The sequence below is a fragment of the Musa acuminata genome, chromosome BXJ1-1 (genome assembly GCF_036884655.1).
Source record: "Musa acuminata AAA Group cultivar baxijiao chromosome BXJ1-1, Cavendish_Baxijiao_AAA, whole genome shotgun sequence".
NCBI classification, from domain to species: Eukaryota; Viridiplantae; Streptophyta; class Magnoliopsida; order Zingiberales; family Musaceae; genus Musa; species Musa acuminata.
Window position 1 is genome coordinate 15,749,708 of NC_088327.1, and position 20,196 is coordinate 15,769,903.

General features: G+C 33.5%; 1 protein-coding gene across 5 annotated transcripts; it reads right to left on the minus strand.

Moving 5' to 3' along the window:
- Window positions 1-758: 758 nt before the first annotated feature.
- Window positions 759-17,341, minus strand: LOC103997995 (protein HASTY 1). 5 transcript variants are annotated; one of them, XM_065187182.1, is made up of 23 exons: window positions 17,070-17,341; window positions 15,605-15,662; window positions 15,053-15,154; window positions 14,442-14,585; window positions 14,275-14,355; window positions 14,057-14,126; window positions 13,854-13,924; window positions 13,582-13,745; window positions 13,415-13,486; window positions 13,094-13,331; window positions 10,575-10,637; window positions 10,163-10,450; window positions 8,958-9,071; window positions 8,700-8,826; window positions 8,441-8,610; window positions 8,243-8,344; window positions 6,362-6,465; window positions 5,947-6,247; window positions 5,537-5,772; window positions 2,568-3,065; window positions 2,165-2,459; window positions 1,880-2,063; window positions 759-1,260 (listed from the first exon to the last, which is right to left on the minus strand). In XM_065187182.1, exons 2-23 carry the CDS (start codon window positions 15,617-15,619, stop codon window positions 1,181-1,183), a joined length of 3,519 nt encoding a protein of 1,172 aa, XP_065043254.1. In that variant the 5' UTR covers window positions 15,620-15,662; window positions 17,070-17,341; the 3' UTR covers window positions 759-1,180. The 5 variants fall into 5 exon arrangements, with proteins under 5 accessions (XP_065043254.1, XP_065043244.1, XP_009417631.2 ...); XM_065187172.1 differs by having other exon boundaries at window positions 15,605-15,685; XM_009419356.3 differs by lacking the exon at window positions 15,605-15,662.
- Between the last annotated feature and the right edge of the window lie 2,855 nt (window positions 17,342-20,196).

The window sequence follows — 20,196 nt, forward strand, 5'->3', positions numbered from 1 at the left end:
ATCATGAAGACAAAGAGCAAGCAGAAAGAGCGATTGAGCTTGTTCATGTAGCCCTCTTGCATTTGTTTGCTCTCCTAACCAACTTGTCGAGGAAGAGGAAGCAATGAACGTCGTAGTGGCGGACAAAGGCAAAGAGGCAAAGGTAGGAGAGGCCAGACGACGTCTCATCCTGCCATTGATGGAGGTCTCAGTTTTTTTTAAACTTAAATTATACGTATCCTTATATTAATGATTTATTATAAGTTAACATATCATATAAAGAAACTCTAATATCTGTTAACTCAGATTTAACGGGAGAAACTTATATGTTACGTCTTTAAAAATATAGAAATTATTTTAGACATGAATAAATTATAAGAATTTAATAGATCTGTGACCAAAACTACAAAGGTTAAAATAAACCTTAATAATAAATTATATATGTTATTATATTAATGATTTATTACGAACCAACATATACCACGTAAATACAGATTCTAACGCTTATTAACTCGAACTTGATTTAAGAAACTTATTTACTATATTTTTTTTAAATATAAAAATTATTTTAAATACGAGTAAACCATAAGACTTAAAAAATTCATAACCAAAATCACATGCATTAAAATAAAACTATATATATATATATATATATATATTTTTTTTTTTTTTTTTTTTTTTTTGAATATATCCACAGTGTTGCAAAGAGATTCTCAACAATTAGGTTTAGAAATCCTAGCCTTGCCAATGCCACGTAATGACATAATGAACACAGATGATTTGTGCCAAAGAATCATTTATGCTGTGAATTGCCGCCGCTCATAAGCACAATCAAAATACAAGTGTAGTTTACATGTGCATGTAATATTTATGGATCCCAAACTAGTAAATAGCCAATTGAACTATAAAACATTTAGATTATACAGCACCTGAAACATATAAATTAACTCCACAAGGGAAATCCAAACGCAAAGGATAGATATGCCACACAAACCCAAGATAAAGAGACATCTGTTGAACATTATGATACAACCTAATGGGGCCTGATTGAACGAAAACAATTTGATTCTGCTCTTTGGTATCATGAATAGTCGTGCATTTGTTTTTGGCACAACAATTTGTATGTCTTGGTTATAAATCCCGTCTGAAATTTCTGAACCCATCCTCCAAAAGATTAGAGATCAGAACAGATAAAAGTATCTCAAGTTATTGCCGCTAAGCCAATGGTGTCATCTTCTTCAATGTTAGGTCCAGAAGTTGCGGTTGAACTCCGTGATCTACCTGCAAAATGTAAATAACAAAATGGATTGTAATGAAGTCCACTATCCTCGAGAAAAACTTGCATGATCCAATTTCATTATTTGTACAGGAATCCGAATGTAGGAAAGAAATCAATTGTTACAAGCTGTTATGTTCCCATAACCTGGAAGTCATGGAAAGCATTTAGTGCCACCACAATTAAGCATCATTATAATTTCCATCTTATGTTTTGTTCAGCAGCAGATTATAATCTATACTCTTCAAAGTATGATGTATGATTGGCCTGATTGATCTGATAACACCCATATATGCCGTAACATAAACAGATTTAAGGTTGCAGCACCAAGATGGTTTGATTAAAGCATGCCTTGTTAGTTATTTCTTAGTCTGTTCATTCGTGTTACAGGCTATATCCGATTATCAGCAATTGTTATATCACTGGGTCAAAAGAGCCATATATTTCACATCAATTTGTTGCAACTACTGGCATGTTTTCCAACAAGATACAAGGTTAAAACAGGCATAAGGTGGAAAAGAAAACCCAGAGAGATATGTATGGTTGTAACAGACACCAAAACATCACAAAGAAATGCCACATGAACCAAAAGAAACAAAAGTGAAGAGGTATGGAGTTTCTCACCTGTCACATTCGTTATGATGTTTGTGCTCTTAAGGGTAGCAAGGGCTCTTAATTTGTTTCCAGTAGCTAACAGAAGCAAGCTCTTAATAAGTTGTTTTTGTTCCTTAGGGCTACTTGTTTTAGCCAGAGCATCCTCAAAAGCGAGCAAATCATCTCTTGTAATAGAAGGGAGGGACAGCAGAACCTATAAACAAATTCACCTCATGATACCAATTGTATTTGGCATGAAAGTTTTGCTTCTTAAAATTATGACTCTACACTAAATCAAAAGGTTTTCAAATTTACCTGTCTAGGTGCAGGATCTCTATCTGCCAGATAGACATATATTTCACGACACAATCCGAGGATATCTGAGCTAGTTACAGCATTTGACTCAAGAGTTAGACCTTTAATTAAAGCAAGGAATAAATCCTTAGCAACAAATTCTCTAAGTTCCACAGTGTTTGTCATGATAGCAAGAAGAATAATAGCTCCGCAGAAAGGGATAGCTTTAGTCACAGCTTCACCATCTGTCCATGCAAAGACATCAATGCCTATTTTCAGCGCATGAAGAGCAAGACCTTTGTGCATCATGAGAAATCTGCAAAACCATGATTATCAGCTCTACAGAAATGCTAACACCAGAAAATCTATTGGGTGTTTTTCTAATGAACAAATTTGAGGCTGTGAGTCTTCCTGGGACTCTTACCCGACCATAGAATTTAAGACAAATGCATTCAATTCTTTAAGTGAGTCTACACGATTAGTAGGTCCAAGATGCTCCAAAGAAGGAAGTCCACTATTAAGAGGTGGTGAAGCTAGAACTGAGAGAAGAGAACACACTTCCCGAGTCAAGTCACGGAGCAACTTTTCTTCCATCACTTCCACCTTCAGCTCCAAACCAGAAAGATTGCCAAAGGTATCAGGAACCTTTGCCCTGCCGTCAAGTAGAAGACTGGACCATGAACAAGCAAGAGCTTGATGACAGTGGAGGAGTAATGGGTGTAAAATGCTCTCTAGCCAAACCTCCCATAAATTTGGCGGACAGAATTTGACCATAGGAATGATGACCAAGTGGATAAGTTGCCGCAGATGTCTAAATTCCATAGATTGGACATTCTCGACTAGAGCTAATGCAACAGAGTGACTCTCAATGCACCGAAAAAATGTATCTCCTGTGGTTGCTGATAGACCTATAACATTGTACCTGCAGTCACTCGAACAAATTGCTAATATTATAGGCATTACCTGCAAAATCTTTCAGGATTGCAAGACATAGCAGCAAACCCAAAGAGAACGAAAAGGAGTGTGCAGGAAATGAAAAGTGCTAATAACTCATGAAGCCCATCCCAAGGTGGAAGATAAACATAACATTGAAAGATATCATTTAACACTAAATTAGCAGATCACAGAGCCAAAACTGAAAAAGATGGATCCTCAAGACCCTAAAAGACAAATGCCAAGACTTTAAATGCTTCATGGAATTTAGAGCAGGAAATATCAGTATGGCCATAGAATCATACACTAAAAAAAGAAAACAAACATCATAAAAACTAAAGAGTTTGATAAACAATTGCAAAAGTGTACACTTCAATCCAAACAATTATCACAACAGCTCCAGCTGTAGCCTTTGCTTTAAACCCCATTTAAGTTAATATTTCCAAGTATAATAACTCACTTTATATTGCATGGAAATGATATTCCAATTTTAAAAAGGCTTCTGTGTATGGTTTTTACAACACTAAAGGTCTCAAAAAAACAGATAATAAAAAGAGAATCATGAACTTTATCATCTTAGGTGCCAAGCATTTAATGGTACCAATTTAATTCAGCATACCAACTTATTCAGATACAATAGGTAGTTCCATACTTATCAGTTATTACCCAATAGCTATCACCTAAATATTGCATTTAATTTATAAACCATCCTATATTATAAGACAAATAAGAATACTTACTCTTTTTTGTCATATAAAGGGTGTCAGACTTCTCAAGTGGTAGAACAAATTTGTTGTAGCACAACATATTTCCATGACTTATACATGTGAACATAACAATATAACCAACAATACGCTAATTTATTGTTCAAGGCGCAGATGCCTTGGTATCCACCTTGGCCCTTTGCTTCCAGGTTCTTGATAATTTACTGGAAATCAATATGCAAGGACCTATGCAAAATCTGATAGTTTGGTTAAAAAGAGCAAGTTCTCCCCTTTTCCCATGAAGTGCACACTATGTACAACTCACTTTTATGTCTCTAGGAGGATATGCTGACATCAGCCAAGTAGGAGATCACCAATGGTGAGCAAAAATTAAAAAATAGCAAACACTCACCTTCTCTTTCTTTTCTCCTTTCACATTCTCTTCCCCTTCCTATTGTTATCCCATCTTAATCAACAATACAAAAGTAGTCCATGCTATCAAGGTAATAATCAAAGCTTCTTTTTCTATGTTTTAGTTTTAACATTTTTTAGTAAAAATTAAATGATTAGCAAATAAATGGGACAGATTTGTTAATCTAGATCTTCTTATCATGATTTATTCTGTCTCCAAAATATTTTGGACTGTTATTATTTCTTGCTAGCTGCCTAAATTACATCCTATGACAAAATAGTGAGGAGCATCCAACCATCCATAACACTCCATAGCTCTAATCAATCTGTTAGAATACTGGCCTAATTTATGGCTCCACAATTCCACTCCATAAAATGTACTTGTATCACCTAAAAGCTAGGTGCTTAACTTTTTGTCCTTTGCTTAACCTAAACAGCAACAATGGCATTTATCACTGAACATTTGAAAAAATAAGATGTTAGTTGTTTTGAATCTAATTTTTTAAGAAAATATATGTTATATTATTTATTTTTATTTTTATTTATCTTCAAGTGGTGTCTGGCTAGTTCGCAATTGGTATTGTGACTAGAATCAGCTGGAATTGGAACAAAAAACAAAGATTTACATTTTTCTTTAAAATCCTTTTTTTGGACTGATATAATTGATATGAGGTTTTGTATCACTGAAAATGTATACTAATGAGTCCTCGAGAATGGGAGCTGTAAAGAACACACCTACTCTGTCTTTCATAAATCCAAACCGAAGCTCTATATTCTGACTACAGTTAGTTCCAACACTAAAAAGAAAACATATCAAACACCATCTACATGTCTTGTTTCCTACAAACACTTTTAGGTCCATCACATTTTATCCCATATTAATCCACAAGTGTGACTATGATGATAGTAATAAAAGATGTTTCCATACACATTTTATCTCATTTATCACGAAATATCTGACAACAGAAATGATTAGCTGAGTTGTTCTCACCTGTTGAGATCACATGTAAAATTATTCACTTTCCTCTCAGATTCTATCTTATGAGTCTTATTTCCTACCTGAACTTCCAAGTTCACATTTTCTCCCTTTTTTAATCAGCAACAACAATGATAACAGGAGTTATTTCCAGACAGTAAGACTAGCTACTCAACATTAATATTATTATACAATCATATCCATTAAAAGTATATCAATTTTTTTCATTGTGCATCCCCTGTGCATGTGTCTGTTTGCTTCTATGATACCAGCTCAGCCAAAGATGAAACAAAGCTGAAAGCAAAGGATGATGCAAAGAAATTATATACCCAAATGAATTATGGATAAGCAGAATAATGGCATCCTTACCCACTATCCCTGATTCCTTTTAACCAATTTCTTATGTCGTTTTCACTTGACTCTCCTTCCCTCAATGTGTCAGTCTGGGGTCCATCTGCAGAAGTGGACAGACCTTTGAACAATTTATTGCTTTCACCAAGAAGGCTAGCCTGCTCGACATGATTCATAGCCTTTGCTGCACTGATTTCGCTCGTCAAAGTTTGAGTTATGGGTTGAGACCAAAGAGAATGTATGGAACGAATCAGCTGTAGACGAACAAAAAGATAGTGCAACTTATTACATATACAAAGTGGTCATAAAAGAACAAAATAATTCTGGTGCACCATTGAAGTTTGTGTCTACCTTGATCTAATTTGCAACATGTTCTTTAAACTAGCACGAGGATATAGGAATAATCAAGCTTCAGTTAATCCACTCACCCTTAAGAGAGGGGGCAGCATCCATGATAAATGAGAAGACATAGGATGTGGTTGAGTGGAAACATCAGTGACTACTGAACTTCCTTGTAGATTCAGGACAGACTTTTTGATTCCACTTCTTTTCAGTGCCTTCTCAAAGAATGTTACAGTATGGTAAATTGACCACATAAATTGAGGATCAGAACATAATCGAGTTAGACCAGCAGGGTCGGATAGAAAAGCATTTTGCCACTCTGACTGTGTCCATTGCTTGCTTAATGGTTCAAGTAACCAAGCTAACACTTCCTGTTGCTGTTGAATTCTGAACATGGAATGACATTTTAAATATTTTCTTCATGCTACTTGCCAAAAAAAAAAAGCCACAAGAACTATAAGTGGCTGATGAGGCAAACCTAAAGTAAGAATGAGACATTACCCAGCAGAAGATGCCATGATAAGAAATGCTTCACCTAAAAGATTATGCTCACCACGAAGTAAGTGACCTTCTCCTTGTAGATAAGCCATGGTGTCCGCAATACCCTGCGATATTAGAAATATAATTCATGCCTAATCACCCAAAATCCTTCTATCAATTCTAGATGTACAGAAACTTCATTCCATTTTTTGTTTAATTTTTGCCTAAATGATTCATTAAACAATTATATAAGTATCACAAACCTGAAAAATAGAGAAGGGGTTGATAATTAACATGGCTATGGTTTTGAAAGTGGGCAGGCCTTGGAGCAGTGATGTTGCTCCAGAAAGGAGTCGGTACTATGTGTTTAAATCTATAAAATAACCTCTTTGTTGCAACCTGCATATATCTGACGTTCCACAGGCTCAGCTATGGTGAAAGCCTTAATTACCAAATCATCATTTTTTCAAAAATAATTAAGCATTATTAACTTCATTAATGTTAATAATATGTACACCTATGCTGTACCCTAATCTGTAGACTCAAATATTCAATAGCAACAACAAATAATATATACTATGATTAAGGAAGTCATGTTGCAGAAACCTTCGTGTATATTGTCAAGCTAGCTCTGAGAATAAAATGCTCTTTTTTTAATGTCCCTTTACTGAAACTACTGGGGAGCCTTTGGTGCATTCTTTAACATTCATACAACTGCTCGCTTGTTTAATCAGGAAGTCAAATGATTCTTAGACAATTATGCAGGAAGGAGTGTGACCAATGGCTCCAAGAAATGCCTTTAGGCTGCAGCTTAATATTTCCCATGGGCAGAAAAGAACAATAAATTTTTTAGAGAAATTAAATCTTCAGAATTTGCCATTATAAGCACTTTAAGGAGGTGATTCAAATAAATACCTTGATAAAATCTTGTTGAACAATGGGGATTAATTTGGATTCCTTATGTATTGTTAAAGAAGTTGGACCAATCAGCACAATGATTGGACACCTATGTTGCACCTATATGACTTCTCTAGGAATCTTGATGAATAATTTACAAATTCCATTGCAGTATTATCATAGTTGATGCTGCATTGATCAAGATACTCAAGTGGGAGAAATTCCCTAATGCAAAACTTGTCAACTGACCACAATTTTTTTTTACTGAAACTGTGATGAACTGATAAATGAGCTCTCCTGACAATATAATTTGTCCCTGATTTCTGAAGCCTGGTGGTATATTGTGTTGGGAATTCATTTTGCAACATAACTTAAATTTGGAGTATTGGAGCAAGCATACATCTGTCAATTTGGAAAAGAGCTCATTGTTCTACTTTACTACCAACTACCAAGGTTTGTACTTCGCAACTGTTAAAATAATTTTCTTTTTCAGACTTCAAAAAATGATGAATTGTCACTCCTGACTCCTGAAAATCTAGGAGAGTGTATAAAGAACTTTTTATCATTTAACTCTGAGACACAAGTATGCTTCCCCTAAATAAATACATCTAAAGCACATTTCTAGATCCAAGTCCAATTTAACTAAAAATTATAGAGTTCCCAAAGAAGCAGATATGAAGACATTCATTATTCCATATTCTACAATGTACAAAGAAAATAAACCTCATAATTAAATAAAATAATCCTCTACCCAAAAAATAGTAATTTTTTAAACCAAAATGGTGTCCTCTAAGCAAATGCCACATAATGGCAGGGAAGGCAACACAAGGAATCCAGACTAGGTTAAAGACATTATATCTTTCTCTTGCAAATAGCATATACCCAAGAGCATATGCTATTTCATCATAAATGCAATTAATATAGCAAATATTTTATATGTAATGCATAAAGGCATGCATCCTATAAAAATTTCCATTCAGGAGAGGTTAACACTATTAAATGAACCTTCATATGAGGAAGAAGACTTCTTTCTGCAGCTTTTGCAATGCGTATAAATGATGTACAAATTTGCAATCTAGCATGACGAGCATTATTAAAAGAAGGATCCTGCAAAAGAAGGTCCAAATAATTCAGAGGTATAATAATGAGAATATAATTGAATTTCACAATATTTCTGTCAGAAACATAGATTTTAAACATAACCTTGATCACAATAGGAAGTGATGTCAAAAGCCCAAAAAGTTTATTCACAACATTCGCAACTGAATCAGGATAGTATTTGAGAAAAGGCCCCATCGCATCCAAATATCTACCAAGGATTACTGCAAGTGCTGGTTCGGTCCAGCTTAAAGAAAGGAACCATTGAAGCACACCTGAAAACATCAAAGCCAGGGTATTTTAGCAGGCAGGAATAACAATTAAAATATACAAGCCCACGATACTACCAGAGTAAAAAAACAACCTTCAAAAATTGTGCATAACTGGAACTTGGACTCAGCAGCGCTATTTAAAAATTCAGCTGAACCATCAAAAATTGCACCAACAACTGTTTCAAGTCCCAGTTGCATACTTTCTATTAAGGCTACATCCTGAGGTTCAAACACAATAACAAAGTTCTCCATTTACTTTTGGATATTAGGAATAAATTAATTTTATAACAAATGATGGAAGATAATTGGAATTTAGCAACTTAGTTCTCCATAGAAGTTAAGCATAAAACCTGCGCAGACACTGAAGCATGGACATAACTCTTGAGTATCAGGTTAATTCTCTCCGAAACTCTTGTTGCAGCTACCAGTGGCTTTTGAACAGCAACAAGTCTGATGAGCTCCAGCTGGGACATTCAGTGCAGGACAAGATTGTCAAAAAGATCTTAGACTAATCAAACACAATAAGATTTCTAAACTGTTATTCTGAACAAAGTTTAATAGTAAGGATAAGTAGGTAGTATTTGCTTTCAGTTTTTTGCATTACTGAAACCATGTGATCTAACAAAATACAACCCATGAGTCAGAATATTACAAGTTGTGGCTCACATGCTAACCAAGGCTTTATGACAGACCACGAATTAACACTCCCAATTTAAATGGTTATGATGATCAGCTAGTTACTAGACAGTGAATCTTAAGAGTACAAGTGAAAAAAAGTTAAATCTCAATTGCACGTCATAGCATCCCCAGTTACAAACTCACAATGGAACAAAGAGAATATGTGAAACTGAACAGAATTTGAGAGCTCTATTGCACTAACTTCTTGAATTTACATCTGTGAAGTGGAGGTTATTAAGTTCCCAAGATAATACTTATCTCTTGCTTTTTAATAAGTACTAGTCTTCTTATGCTTATCAAGCAGTTCCACCATTCAGTGGTTTGCAACCCATATAAGAAATAAAGAACTTGATGCATCAAGTAACTTGTATCTTGTCCAATACTAAGTGACTCATGCAAAGAAATGCAAGTTATGAAATAGGCCTCCAACTCACAAATAAGCTGTCAGGGTCTAGCAAAGGTCAGCTTTCATCACTAAATTACAGCTGACAGAAAAAAAAAGGACATGATAAATGTCCATCCAACAACTATTTTAACAAAATTGAGATACAAATGAACATAAAACTGACCAAATATTTGAAAAGTTTCCTAAGCAAATAAAAGGAGCCGAGTAGATGAAAAAGATTGATCAAGTTGGTAACAAATGTCATCCACAATTGTTGCTACACCGGAGCATATGCAACAATTATATATTAATTTATTAAAGAATATGGCATAGCTATGTCCAATCAGGATATTGACAAAATACAATCCAAATTTCCATGAACATTAAATTCTATGAAAAAAGTTATTCACTTCCATATAGTTAGGAAAACAACACAGGCATGAAAGGATGTTACATAATGCACCACATTAATTGAATCAGAAAAAGTCTTACCAGCCTAGAGCGGTATTGGCTGAAGTCAGTTCTTGAATCAAACTCATCATCCCAAAGTTCAAATGCTTTAGATGTTGATATGTTGGTTGCAGAAGGATTTTTCTTTAACATTCTCTGGAAAGAAATATCCAAGATAGCTGCACAAATGTCATCATTGATGAAAGCTGACACCCCTTTCTTTTCTTTTTCTGTAGGTCTGGAAGAAACTTCAGAGTTACCAACAGCAGAATTGTCCCCACCAATCTGTCCACCGCCTTTCACCTTTGATACAGGTTCTCTCATTATTGCCTGTTAGCATCACAGGACAAGTTATATCCCAACCTTGTTATGCACACACCAATATGAAATAATGATATCAACTTATATCTGACACTGTAGGTAAAAATAATTCTGGGCAAGAACTAATACATACAAGCCAAAAGAGCAAAGATTGGAAGTGGAGGCCAAACTTTACATGTTGGTAGTACTCCACCATCTGCAAAGAGAACATATGGAATTAATGCATAACTAACCAAAGCAACAAAAAATCAAGAGAACTTATAACAAAGGCACTATGCATCCCATCAAGATGCAAATTGTCATGCTAAAACACAGTATTGGAAGGTGAAACGATCACTAACCATTTGCAAAGAACAAAAACCTCAATAGAGATATGTAATGGGACATACAATGTTGAAGAATAATTCGCTGCCCTAATTTCATCAAAAAGGGAAGTTTACATTTTAAAGGGAAGATGGAGGAATTGAAAAATGTCACACGTTCAAAAAGTATTTCAAAAAACAAAGTGTTAGACTCTAAATTGGTTGGTGGAACTGCAACAAGAACAGCAGTTTCTCCAATCGAGGCAAAAGGAAGGTTCTACCTGTGAATGAATAATTGGATATAATTGGAATTTACCAGGCACCTAAAAACTTCTAAATAATAATTCAATAAAGTCAAGATTAGAAATTATAGATCATACAACATATAACTTAATATATTGTGCTAGCCACATCTGGTAAATAAAGTAAGAGAACAGAACTTTTTCTTCTGTAGGACTAAAAGTTAACTGAGAATTATGTAAAACATAGGCATATACCAGGACTCTTTAACCACTAAAATATAATGCACTATGACAAGTAGCATGTACAAAAAGGTGCGCTACTGTGGAGGAGATCAGATGAATAGGAAACTGCAAAATACATTTTGTTTTCAAGATGAAACTCTTGAAGATGCCTGTTGCTATATTTTTACAAGTAAAAACACACTCTTGAATGCATCTTTAAAAAATAAGTTTATTGTGTATACACAGACAAAGAAGCATATTCAGGGAATCAGACCGTAAGCATCTAAAATTGTTGAAAAATGATACATGTAAAGCTGACTGCACTTGAAATTCAAACTGTGTTAAAGGATCTGTTAAATGGTCAATGGAAATTGGAAACTGGAAACTGGAAACTGGAAATTGGAAGAACATGGGTGTCAGGCAAAGTGTACACTGAAAATAAAATTTTGTAGCTAGGTGGAGGGTTCTAACAAAATTACCAAGCTTTCAAACCAAAACATTTAATCTTTCAGTATCAATGTGATGTCTGACATCTAATTTCTAATGCTGTAAGGTACAAAACCTTATATTCATCTAGCTTTCAGATGGCCAAAATTAAAATCTATAAAATTTCATATCTACGACCGCATAACCACTTCCAGTTAAGTACATGAGTTAAACCAAGAAGCCATGAAAATTGCTAATATGCGAGTGTAAAAATACAGAAGAGAGTCAACCATTATTCTTAACAAGATCATACGTATAGAACTACTTAATGCATCACTCAAGGTTGCCTATCAGTTAATAAGAGCCAAGCGCATGTAGCACTAAACACTTAAACCATAAAACCCCATGAAAAATATTTATGTCAAATACTACATAAATAGCCAAAATGAGCAAACTTATTTCTTGTGGATTATATCTATGCATATATGTCTATGAGTATGGATATATGAATATGATACATGTATGTCTATAAGTACATGCAACTTGCAAGTATGTTTTGGACCAGGAATATAGACACACAGAGGTTAAACATTATCTAATTATGGGATAAGTTTATTTATAATAATAGTCAATATAATGAAACTAAAGCATGTGATAATTACTATCAACGCAGGGGCCTATGTGACACAAGAATGATTCAAGTTAGGCCACAGATCACATTTAGATGACTAAGCTTCTGAGATATACAGATTTGTTTGCATAGATACCATTTTGTGTTACAATTAGACAGGATGGAATAGGATTCTAAAGTTGTGTTATTTTGTATGGGTCCTAATTTTTAACACATATTGTAACTCGAGGGTGTTATAAAAAATCCATAACTCCACATTACTTTTACATGCAAAATCAATATTAGCCAAAAAATCACATGTTGTGCTGTGTCAAAAATGACTGATATCATATACAAATAAGTCTCTCCTAAGATGAAATTTGTGTGCGTCTGACTGAAGCACATTGCTTTACATAGCTTTTCTCATCTTCATTATTTATAATTTCCTTATTTCCAGTTGCAATGACAACCTAGAATAAGTAGGAAAATAAAAAAAGTCTAGGAGGATGAGGTTGATCCAATTACTATTATTTTTTATTCTATCATCTATCCCTTGAATCATTGATCAACCATTTCTCTTAAACCCTATGTCCATCTTTCTGGCCTTCAAATATTCCTACACTATTATCCAAGGTGATCCTTCAACCATTTTAAAATTCTTGGGCACTAGCTCAAGAAAGACAGTTTCAGTCTTATCATAGAATAAGCTGAACCTAAAATTATGCAGAAATGGAAAAATAAAATGAACATAGCTTCATTTGAAGCAAATAATTTTTTTCTGTAAAAGTTGTTAAAAGAACAGCTCTCAATGATGCAGGTCTTGTAAGATCTCAGACATCCTTGGTTTCACCTGCTGAAGAAATTGAGTTGTTGTTGTTCCATCCCCGGTAATACATTGCATGTTGGAAGAAGCCAAAGTTACCATGCACTCACATATACATTCGACAAACTCAAACTCGGTTTCATCAATTGCAGTAAAATTTGACCTAGATCTGCTCAGGAATTCTCTAGACACATTCATTAAAATCTGGAAGATCATCGTCATTGCAGAATCAAACTCCACAGCTGTAGCATCAGTAGGTCTTTTCCTGTTTGCACAAAACAAGGTTCAACAAGGATTTCAACCACAAAACTGAAATAGGTTTCACTTCCTATATACAAACAATCATACCTTTGACAGATGAATTTAAAAAACTCACAAGCATGGAGGCGAAATTCATTATACTGCAGTAAGGACCCACATCTGTCGAAAAGAAATGATTAATGTCCTCACAGGATATCTATTAATTCTGCATTTTGCTAACCAAAAGATGTATCAGATAATAATTAATAACATACCCGTGAATCAAACCATATTTAGCAAGATCAGGCACAGGAGCCCATTCAGCATATGCATTTACAGCATTCAGAGAAGCTATTACAGTAGATGCATGCTGTTTTGCTGCATCCAACTGTTGTCCTGCAAACTCACTCAAAGCAGCCCCGAAATGTTTTTCAAGCAACTGAAATGAGGCATCATGTACCTACTTAATTGTGTATCCATTGTGCAAACACTTCATCGAACCAAAACAATCAAGTTTTCCAAAAGTATTGAGGCACAACAAACTTACAGAATATAGAAGTGGAAAAATTTCAGTCAATGATTCAGTAAGCCCACGCAAGAGTACTCTTCGCCTGTCACCTGTTAGAAACTCAGAATTAGAACAAACCAGGCAAGAAAAGATGTTACTTTTCATTTTAACATTGTTTCATATTAGCTAGAAAGAGAAAACTTGACTATGGAAAATCTACCCAAGAGAAAACCCATAGCAACCTTCTAAGTCCTCATTATGAACTGTTATGTCTTCAGGAAGCCACCTCAGCACCATAGCAACTAACTCAGCCTGACATCATACAGAAAAATATACAAATTGTTGATTGTAAAGATGGTAATATGCAGTTTAAAAAGAAAAGGATGGTACCGTACACACTACACAATCAACATGACTAAATGATAAGAGGAGTAAAATTAAAAGTGGGTTATTAGGTTACCTCAATAGGACCTTTGATTGATAGAGAAACCAAAGTTGGTAGAAGCTCATGCCATAATGCTACTCCTTCTCTTCGAACAACCTTGTGCCAAAATAAAGGCAATTATATTATAATCTGCATAATGATCCATATAAAATTCACAACAAATGACCAGGCAACACAAGCACCTCAGCAACTAAAGCAGCCGTCTGACTCTTCAGCGCCCATTCCTCATGAGGATTTACCACCTCTGATACTATATTGATTGTGAGGTTTGCAAATTCTCTCCTTTCTGTAATGTTAAACTCATCCCATCTAAATCGAACCAAATGCTACAATAATACATGAAAATCAAGATAAGGACATATTGTTATTGTACATCATATTAAGGATTTGAATTTCAGCCGAAAACCAATTTCAGCAACCAGTCAGACCATATCACGTCCCAGTATATATGGCAGCATACTTACTTGTACAAACCAGTATCATAAAAGAAAAATATCAATAGAAAAATTAAATATCCACAAGTATAGATAACTGTATATGTATATGTATCTGTAAATAACTACCACCATGACTAAATTAAGTATCATTTGCTTAAACTTAAGGCATACCATTAGATTGATATGATAAAATAGACTATTAGTTTCCCTTTGAAAAAAGAATGTACTTTTATAATTAGATACTCAACAATGATAATGTTGATGTTTACCATGTTAAAGATTATTCCAGTTATTGAAAAATTCTCATGTAGCATGTTAGATGAAGGATAAAAAAAAGATGCTCTATGTGAACAAACCTGCAATAACTTGAACCCATGTAGCCGGATCTCTGATGGCCAATTCCTCTGAACTAGAATCAGAGATGTGCTTGCCAAAGTTCGAATGTCACCACTCTTAACCTGCATAGCATATTAATGTAAATATATGAACATCACAAACGTCTAAGATCAGATATGTTGGAGCTCCTACCTAGACATTGATTTCAGTCACGTGCACAAAAAAGATACAGTTTTGACAATGAAATGGAGTTCAACTGGTAAATGGTTGCAGATAATGGAAATCACGGATTGCAATATCCTATCACTATAAAGTATAAACTAACTTCTTAGACTAAAAATTCCACTGCCTGTCAAAGTATTAAACTTTAGAGCACATGTCATATTATATCAAACATAAAAGTAGCCATTTTCAATGCTTCCAGTATACATCTTAGCAACATTGTGCATTGATCTGCAACTGTCAAGTTTCCTTAAACAACTGACACATTGTCAAATCTCCATTTTGATGATAATCAACTTGAGTTACAAAAGTTCAAATTAATACTGATGAAAACTCCAGAATCATAACACCTGAAAGTCAAGCATGGTTATGTGATCAACGAACCAAGGGGACCAGGTTCCGTTAGTCCTGAAACAATCATCCAATCTGCTCTGTGAGAAACAAAGTATCTATTTGAATAAAAAGAAGTTTTAAAACTATCTTAAAGAACTTAGCCAGACAAGTAAAATCCAAAACTACAAAAATACTGATGCCTTCACATGTAGATATTGCGCCCAATTTTTTTTCTAGATTTATATAGAATAAAGAACAGAGTTAACCTGCTAACAAATCAAGGTTCTAATGTGCAATGATGAAGGTTTACAGCCTATAAAAAATCAGCACAAATAGAAGTTCCAAATATCTCAACTACTTAGATCCTTTTTTTTTTTTTAATCTAACATTTAAGCTACACACTCCATTGCCATGCCTTTTTGAATACACTAAACCACCAAAATAGAAAATGAAAATAGAACCTTATTAATAACATATGAGAACATTTTTTTATCACAGTAATGGAAATGTAAGTTTGCACCAACTTAAGACAGATTTTTTGTATCTTTTTTTGTGAATCACTGTTAAAAGATAACATTTACAATCTTTTCAGCATATTTGACAGAGCCAGTCTCTAGTTTTATTTTAATCATATTTAATGTCATTTCTCTGAATTTCGTACCAAGGAACCTCTTTTAAGCTTTCACAGTACATGATCATATCAATTCTGAGTAATAGCATCTAGTACAAACTTGACATACATTTCTGCAACTTTAGCAGCAATCTGTCATCCTTTATATTTCAATCTTATTCCTCCTTTATCACACCTTTTGCCACCCCGTTTGTTTCAGGATTGACCTAACAATCTGCAAATTGTGTTATTTCCTGAGCTAATTATTGGGCTCGCTCAGGGGTCATTCGAATATGTCATACTACAAGCGTAAACCAAGAGCAATCCAGTGGATCACAATGGGAAGAAAATTTTAGGAAGACCACTCTGGAAGAAGAACAGCAATCTTTTACAATATGCCATAACATTTACAATCTTTTCAGCATATTTGACGGAGCCAGTCTCTAGTTTTATTTTAATCATATTTAATGTCATTTATCTGAATTTCCTACCAAGGAACCTCTTTTAAGCTTTCACGGCCTATGATCACACCAATTCTGAGTAATAGCAACTAGCAAAAACTTGACATACATTTCCGCAACTTTAGCAGCAATCTGTCATCCTTTATATTTCAATCTTATTCCTCCTTTTGCCACCCCGTTTCTTTCAGTATTGACCTAACAATCTGCAAATTGTGTTATTTCCTAACCTAATTATTGGGCTCACTCAGGGGTTGTTCGAATATGCCATACTACAAGCATAAACCAAGAGCAATCCAGTGGATCACAACGGGAAGAAAATTTTAGGAAGACCACTCTGGAAGAAGAACAGCAACCGTGACTGATCAAATTCAAGAAAAGGACGTTGCGTAGCGTGAGTTCAGAAATGCTGACGGATTCCAGGTAGTCGACGGCCGCCTTCCGGGCGTCGGGGGGAGAGCCCCAATCCAGTGCGGCGGCGATGGCTTGGGCCACCGTAGTGGCTTTGCCGCTGCAGTCGTCCATGCCGGAGTTCGAGATTTTTCCTAGACCAGAAATTAGGGTTTCGGAACCCGATCAGATCGCAGGTAGCAACGCACCAATTAGGGTTTGGCGGAAGTGGAATCGAGAAAAGAAGACGACGCTTCCCGTTCGAGGGAGCGAGAGCAAAGAGGGGAAAGAGTGGCGGTGCTTCGGGCATTTAATTTTATTTATATTTACAGGTAAATTTATTAGCTGATTTTTCTTATTGTTTTCCTTGGGCGAGAAAGGTGGGATTAGATAAAGGTTTTATTTCTTTGTTGGGTAAAAAAAGAAAAATACTTTATTTTCTTGAATACACTAATTATTTTTACATATATATCCTATCAAGGCTTCAAAATAACGGAATAACCCTGTACACTCTAATAAATGCCCCTCTCACACAGTACACCCCTCAGTCAACCTCCATAGACTAAATACCATTAATCAGGATTATTAAGATACATAAATATCAATTAGAATTCAGAAATATATAACAACTATTATTAATAATAAGTGTATACATATGTAAAAGAATTGGGGTGATTTATTCAGAAAAGTTCCATCTTTTACTGGGAAGCATCCCACCTTTTTTTTTCTTTAATGACTAAAAAGCATCTGAATCGGTGCAGCGAACCAATCAATACCTCACATGAGATCGGTTCATCTCCTCAAGGGTAATTGAATAAAGGTTGTTTAACTCTTGTCTCTTCCGAATGTAATCGTAAATGATAACTCTGTGTGATGGAGCCCTCTCCATCGTCTTCTAGTCTGTTTTTGAGCGGAGTCATCTACTATGCATTTTATTGATGATATGTATGTTTTTCTTAATGCATGTTTATCATATTATTATTTTTATATTATCTAAACCTAAATAATTAGAGAAAAAATAAAAATAATTATCATATGAGAATTTTACTGTAACTGAGCTTAGACTAGAGAAGAGAAGAAAAATTGATGAAGAAAAAAAGGGTGGTATTCGAGGATTTTGTACCAATTCATCATCACCCTTGGAATTAACTTTTTTTAAAACAAGTATTTTAACCCAAGATTGAATGATAAATTTGTTAATCTAGAATTTATGAAAATTCTAACATATTTGTCTTATCTTAACTATAATATTTTATGTAAAATTTTGATTTGGGTAAAACTTAATTATTTGAAAACTAGATTCTTATTTATTTCTTTGTATAAAATTTACATTTGAGAGAAAAAAAATTTATTATAAACTAAACTCTTAGATCTTTCTTTCAATATCTTATTTAGTTGATTTGAAGTATAAATATTTATTTAAATATTTATTTCTTTTGATTATTTTAATTTTATTAAATAGAGATAATATGTTCTGACCTCTCTATACTAAATCAAGTGGATAACTCTAATTTATACAAAACTTATTTCATCTAAAAAAAGACTCATATATTTTTCAAAAATATATTTTGTTTGAATAAATTAGAGTATAATTTATTATCTAAATATCTAGTGCAATATACCTCGTATATTCTACCAAAACAGATTTATTCTTAAATTTATTAGTTTTTGTTTCTATCTTTGTGAACTTTAGCTAAAATTCCTCCCATAAATGAGTTTTATGTGGCTACTTTAAATTTTTGTATATCTTATCATTAGTTCATGATTGTCTCATATTGCATCGTATGTGCATTTGTTGCTTCCTATACATTCTAACTTTCAGAATATCCTTTTATATTTTGATAATTATGAGATAATATGCTAGAAATTAAAAAAAAGGACTTATGTGTAGAACTTATAATGCTCTTGTTAGCCCCAATGACTTCATCCGAGAGGATGGAGCTCTATGAGAGAATAATATTAATGGTTATCTAGAAATAGATGAATATGATCTTACTTCATTTTTTATATTTTTTAACATATTTTCTAAAGTAGATGTTTATGTGTCCCTATATGCTATTTGGATAAAAATGAAATGAATAAAATGTCAAATATTACATTTGAGTTAATGTTTTGTATTTATTTCTTGGTATGCTCTTATAATATTCTTTACTCCATTGTTATGAATGAATTAAAAGAAAATATCAAATGTGACTATACTCTTGAGCTAATAACTTGTATCTTAATACTGAGTAGTTTATATGTTGCTCATTGCTTACTTGTATGTTTCTAATAAAATGATATATATATATATATATATATATATATATATATATATATATATATATATATATATGACTCTTGTATTTATGCGATTCTTATGTTATATAATTTGTTATCTATACCTTGATTCTTATGTTATATAATTTATTATCTTTTAGTCATATATATGTTAGTCATTTACTGAGCTTTTTAGCTCATATATTGCTATATAAATTTTTTAAGTTAGTTTGTCACTCATCTTAATATTAGGTGGGGGCTGAGGTAATATAATGATAGAAGATTTTGGTAAATTTTTGGTGGCTTAACATGGTATCATTATAAAAGTACACTTTGCATATAATGTTATTAAAAATCTAAATTGATGTGACTTGTAAAGATGAAATAACCTCTTTTGTGGTTATTAATGATTTTTAAGTTGGTCTTGGGTTTTATAGAGTTAATGTGTGAAGTAGTGAATGATTATAAATTATATATATTTTATAGATCCTAATAATAATTTAATACTTTTGGTGTCCTTATAAGTTCACTAAGAGTAAAAGAGACGATGACTCGAAATTTAATAACAAAAGAGTTAAGACATCTAGATTTGAAAAAGTAAAGTCACAACAAAAACTCAATCATAGTAAAATATATGAGAAATTATAAAACAAATTAGTGCTTTTGGATGATTATAAGCAAAACAGAAGCTCTTTTATTTTATGAAACAGAAAGTTATGTCATTGCATATATTTCATTCTTATCCAAAACACATATAGAAGTATATCTTTTTTTTTTTTTATAAGGGCTTATTTGTGATGTTGGAACCTAAATATAAATATTAGAAATTTGATATGATTTATGAAAGATTCATATTAAGTTAAAAAAAATAGTAGACATGTGTCACTAGCTA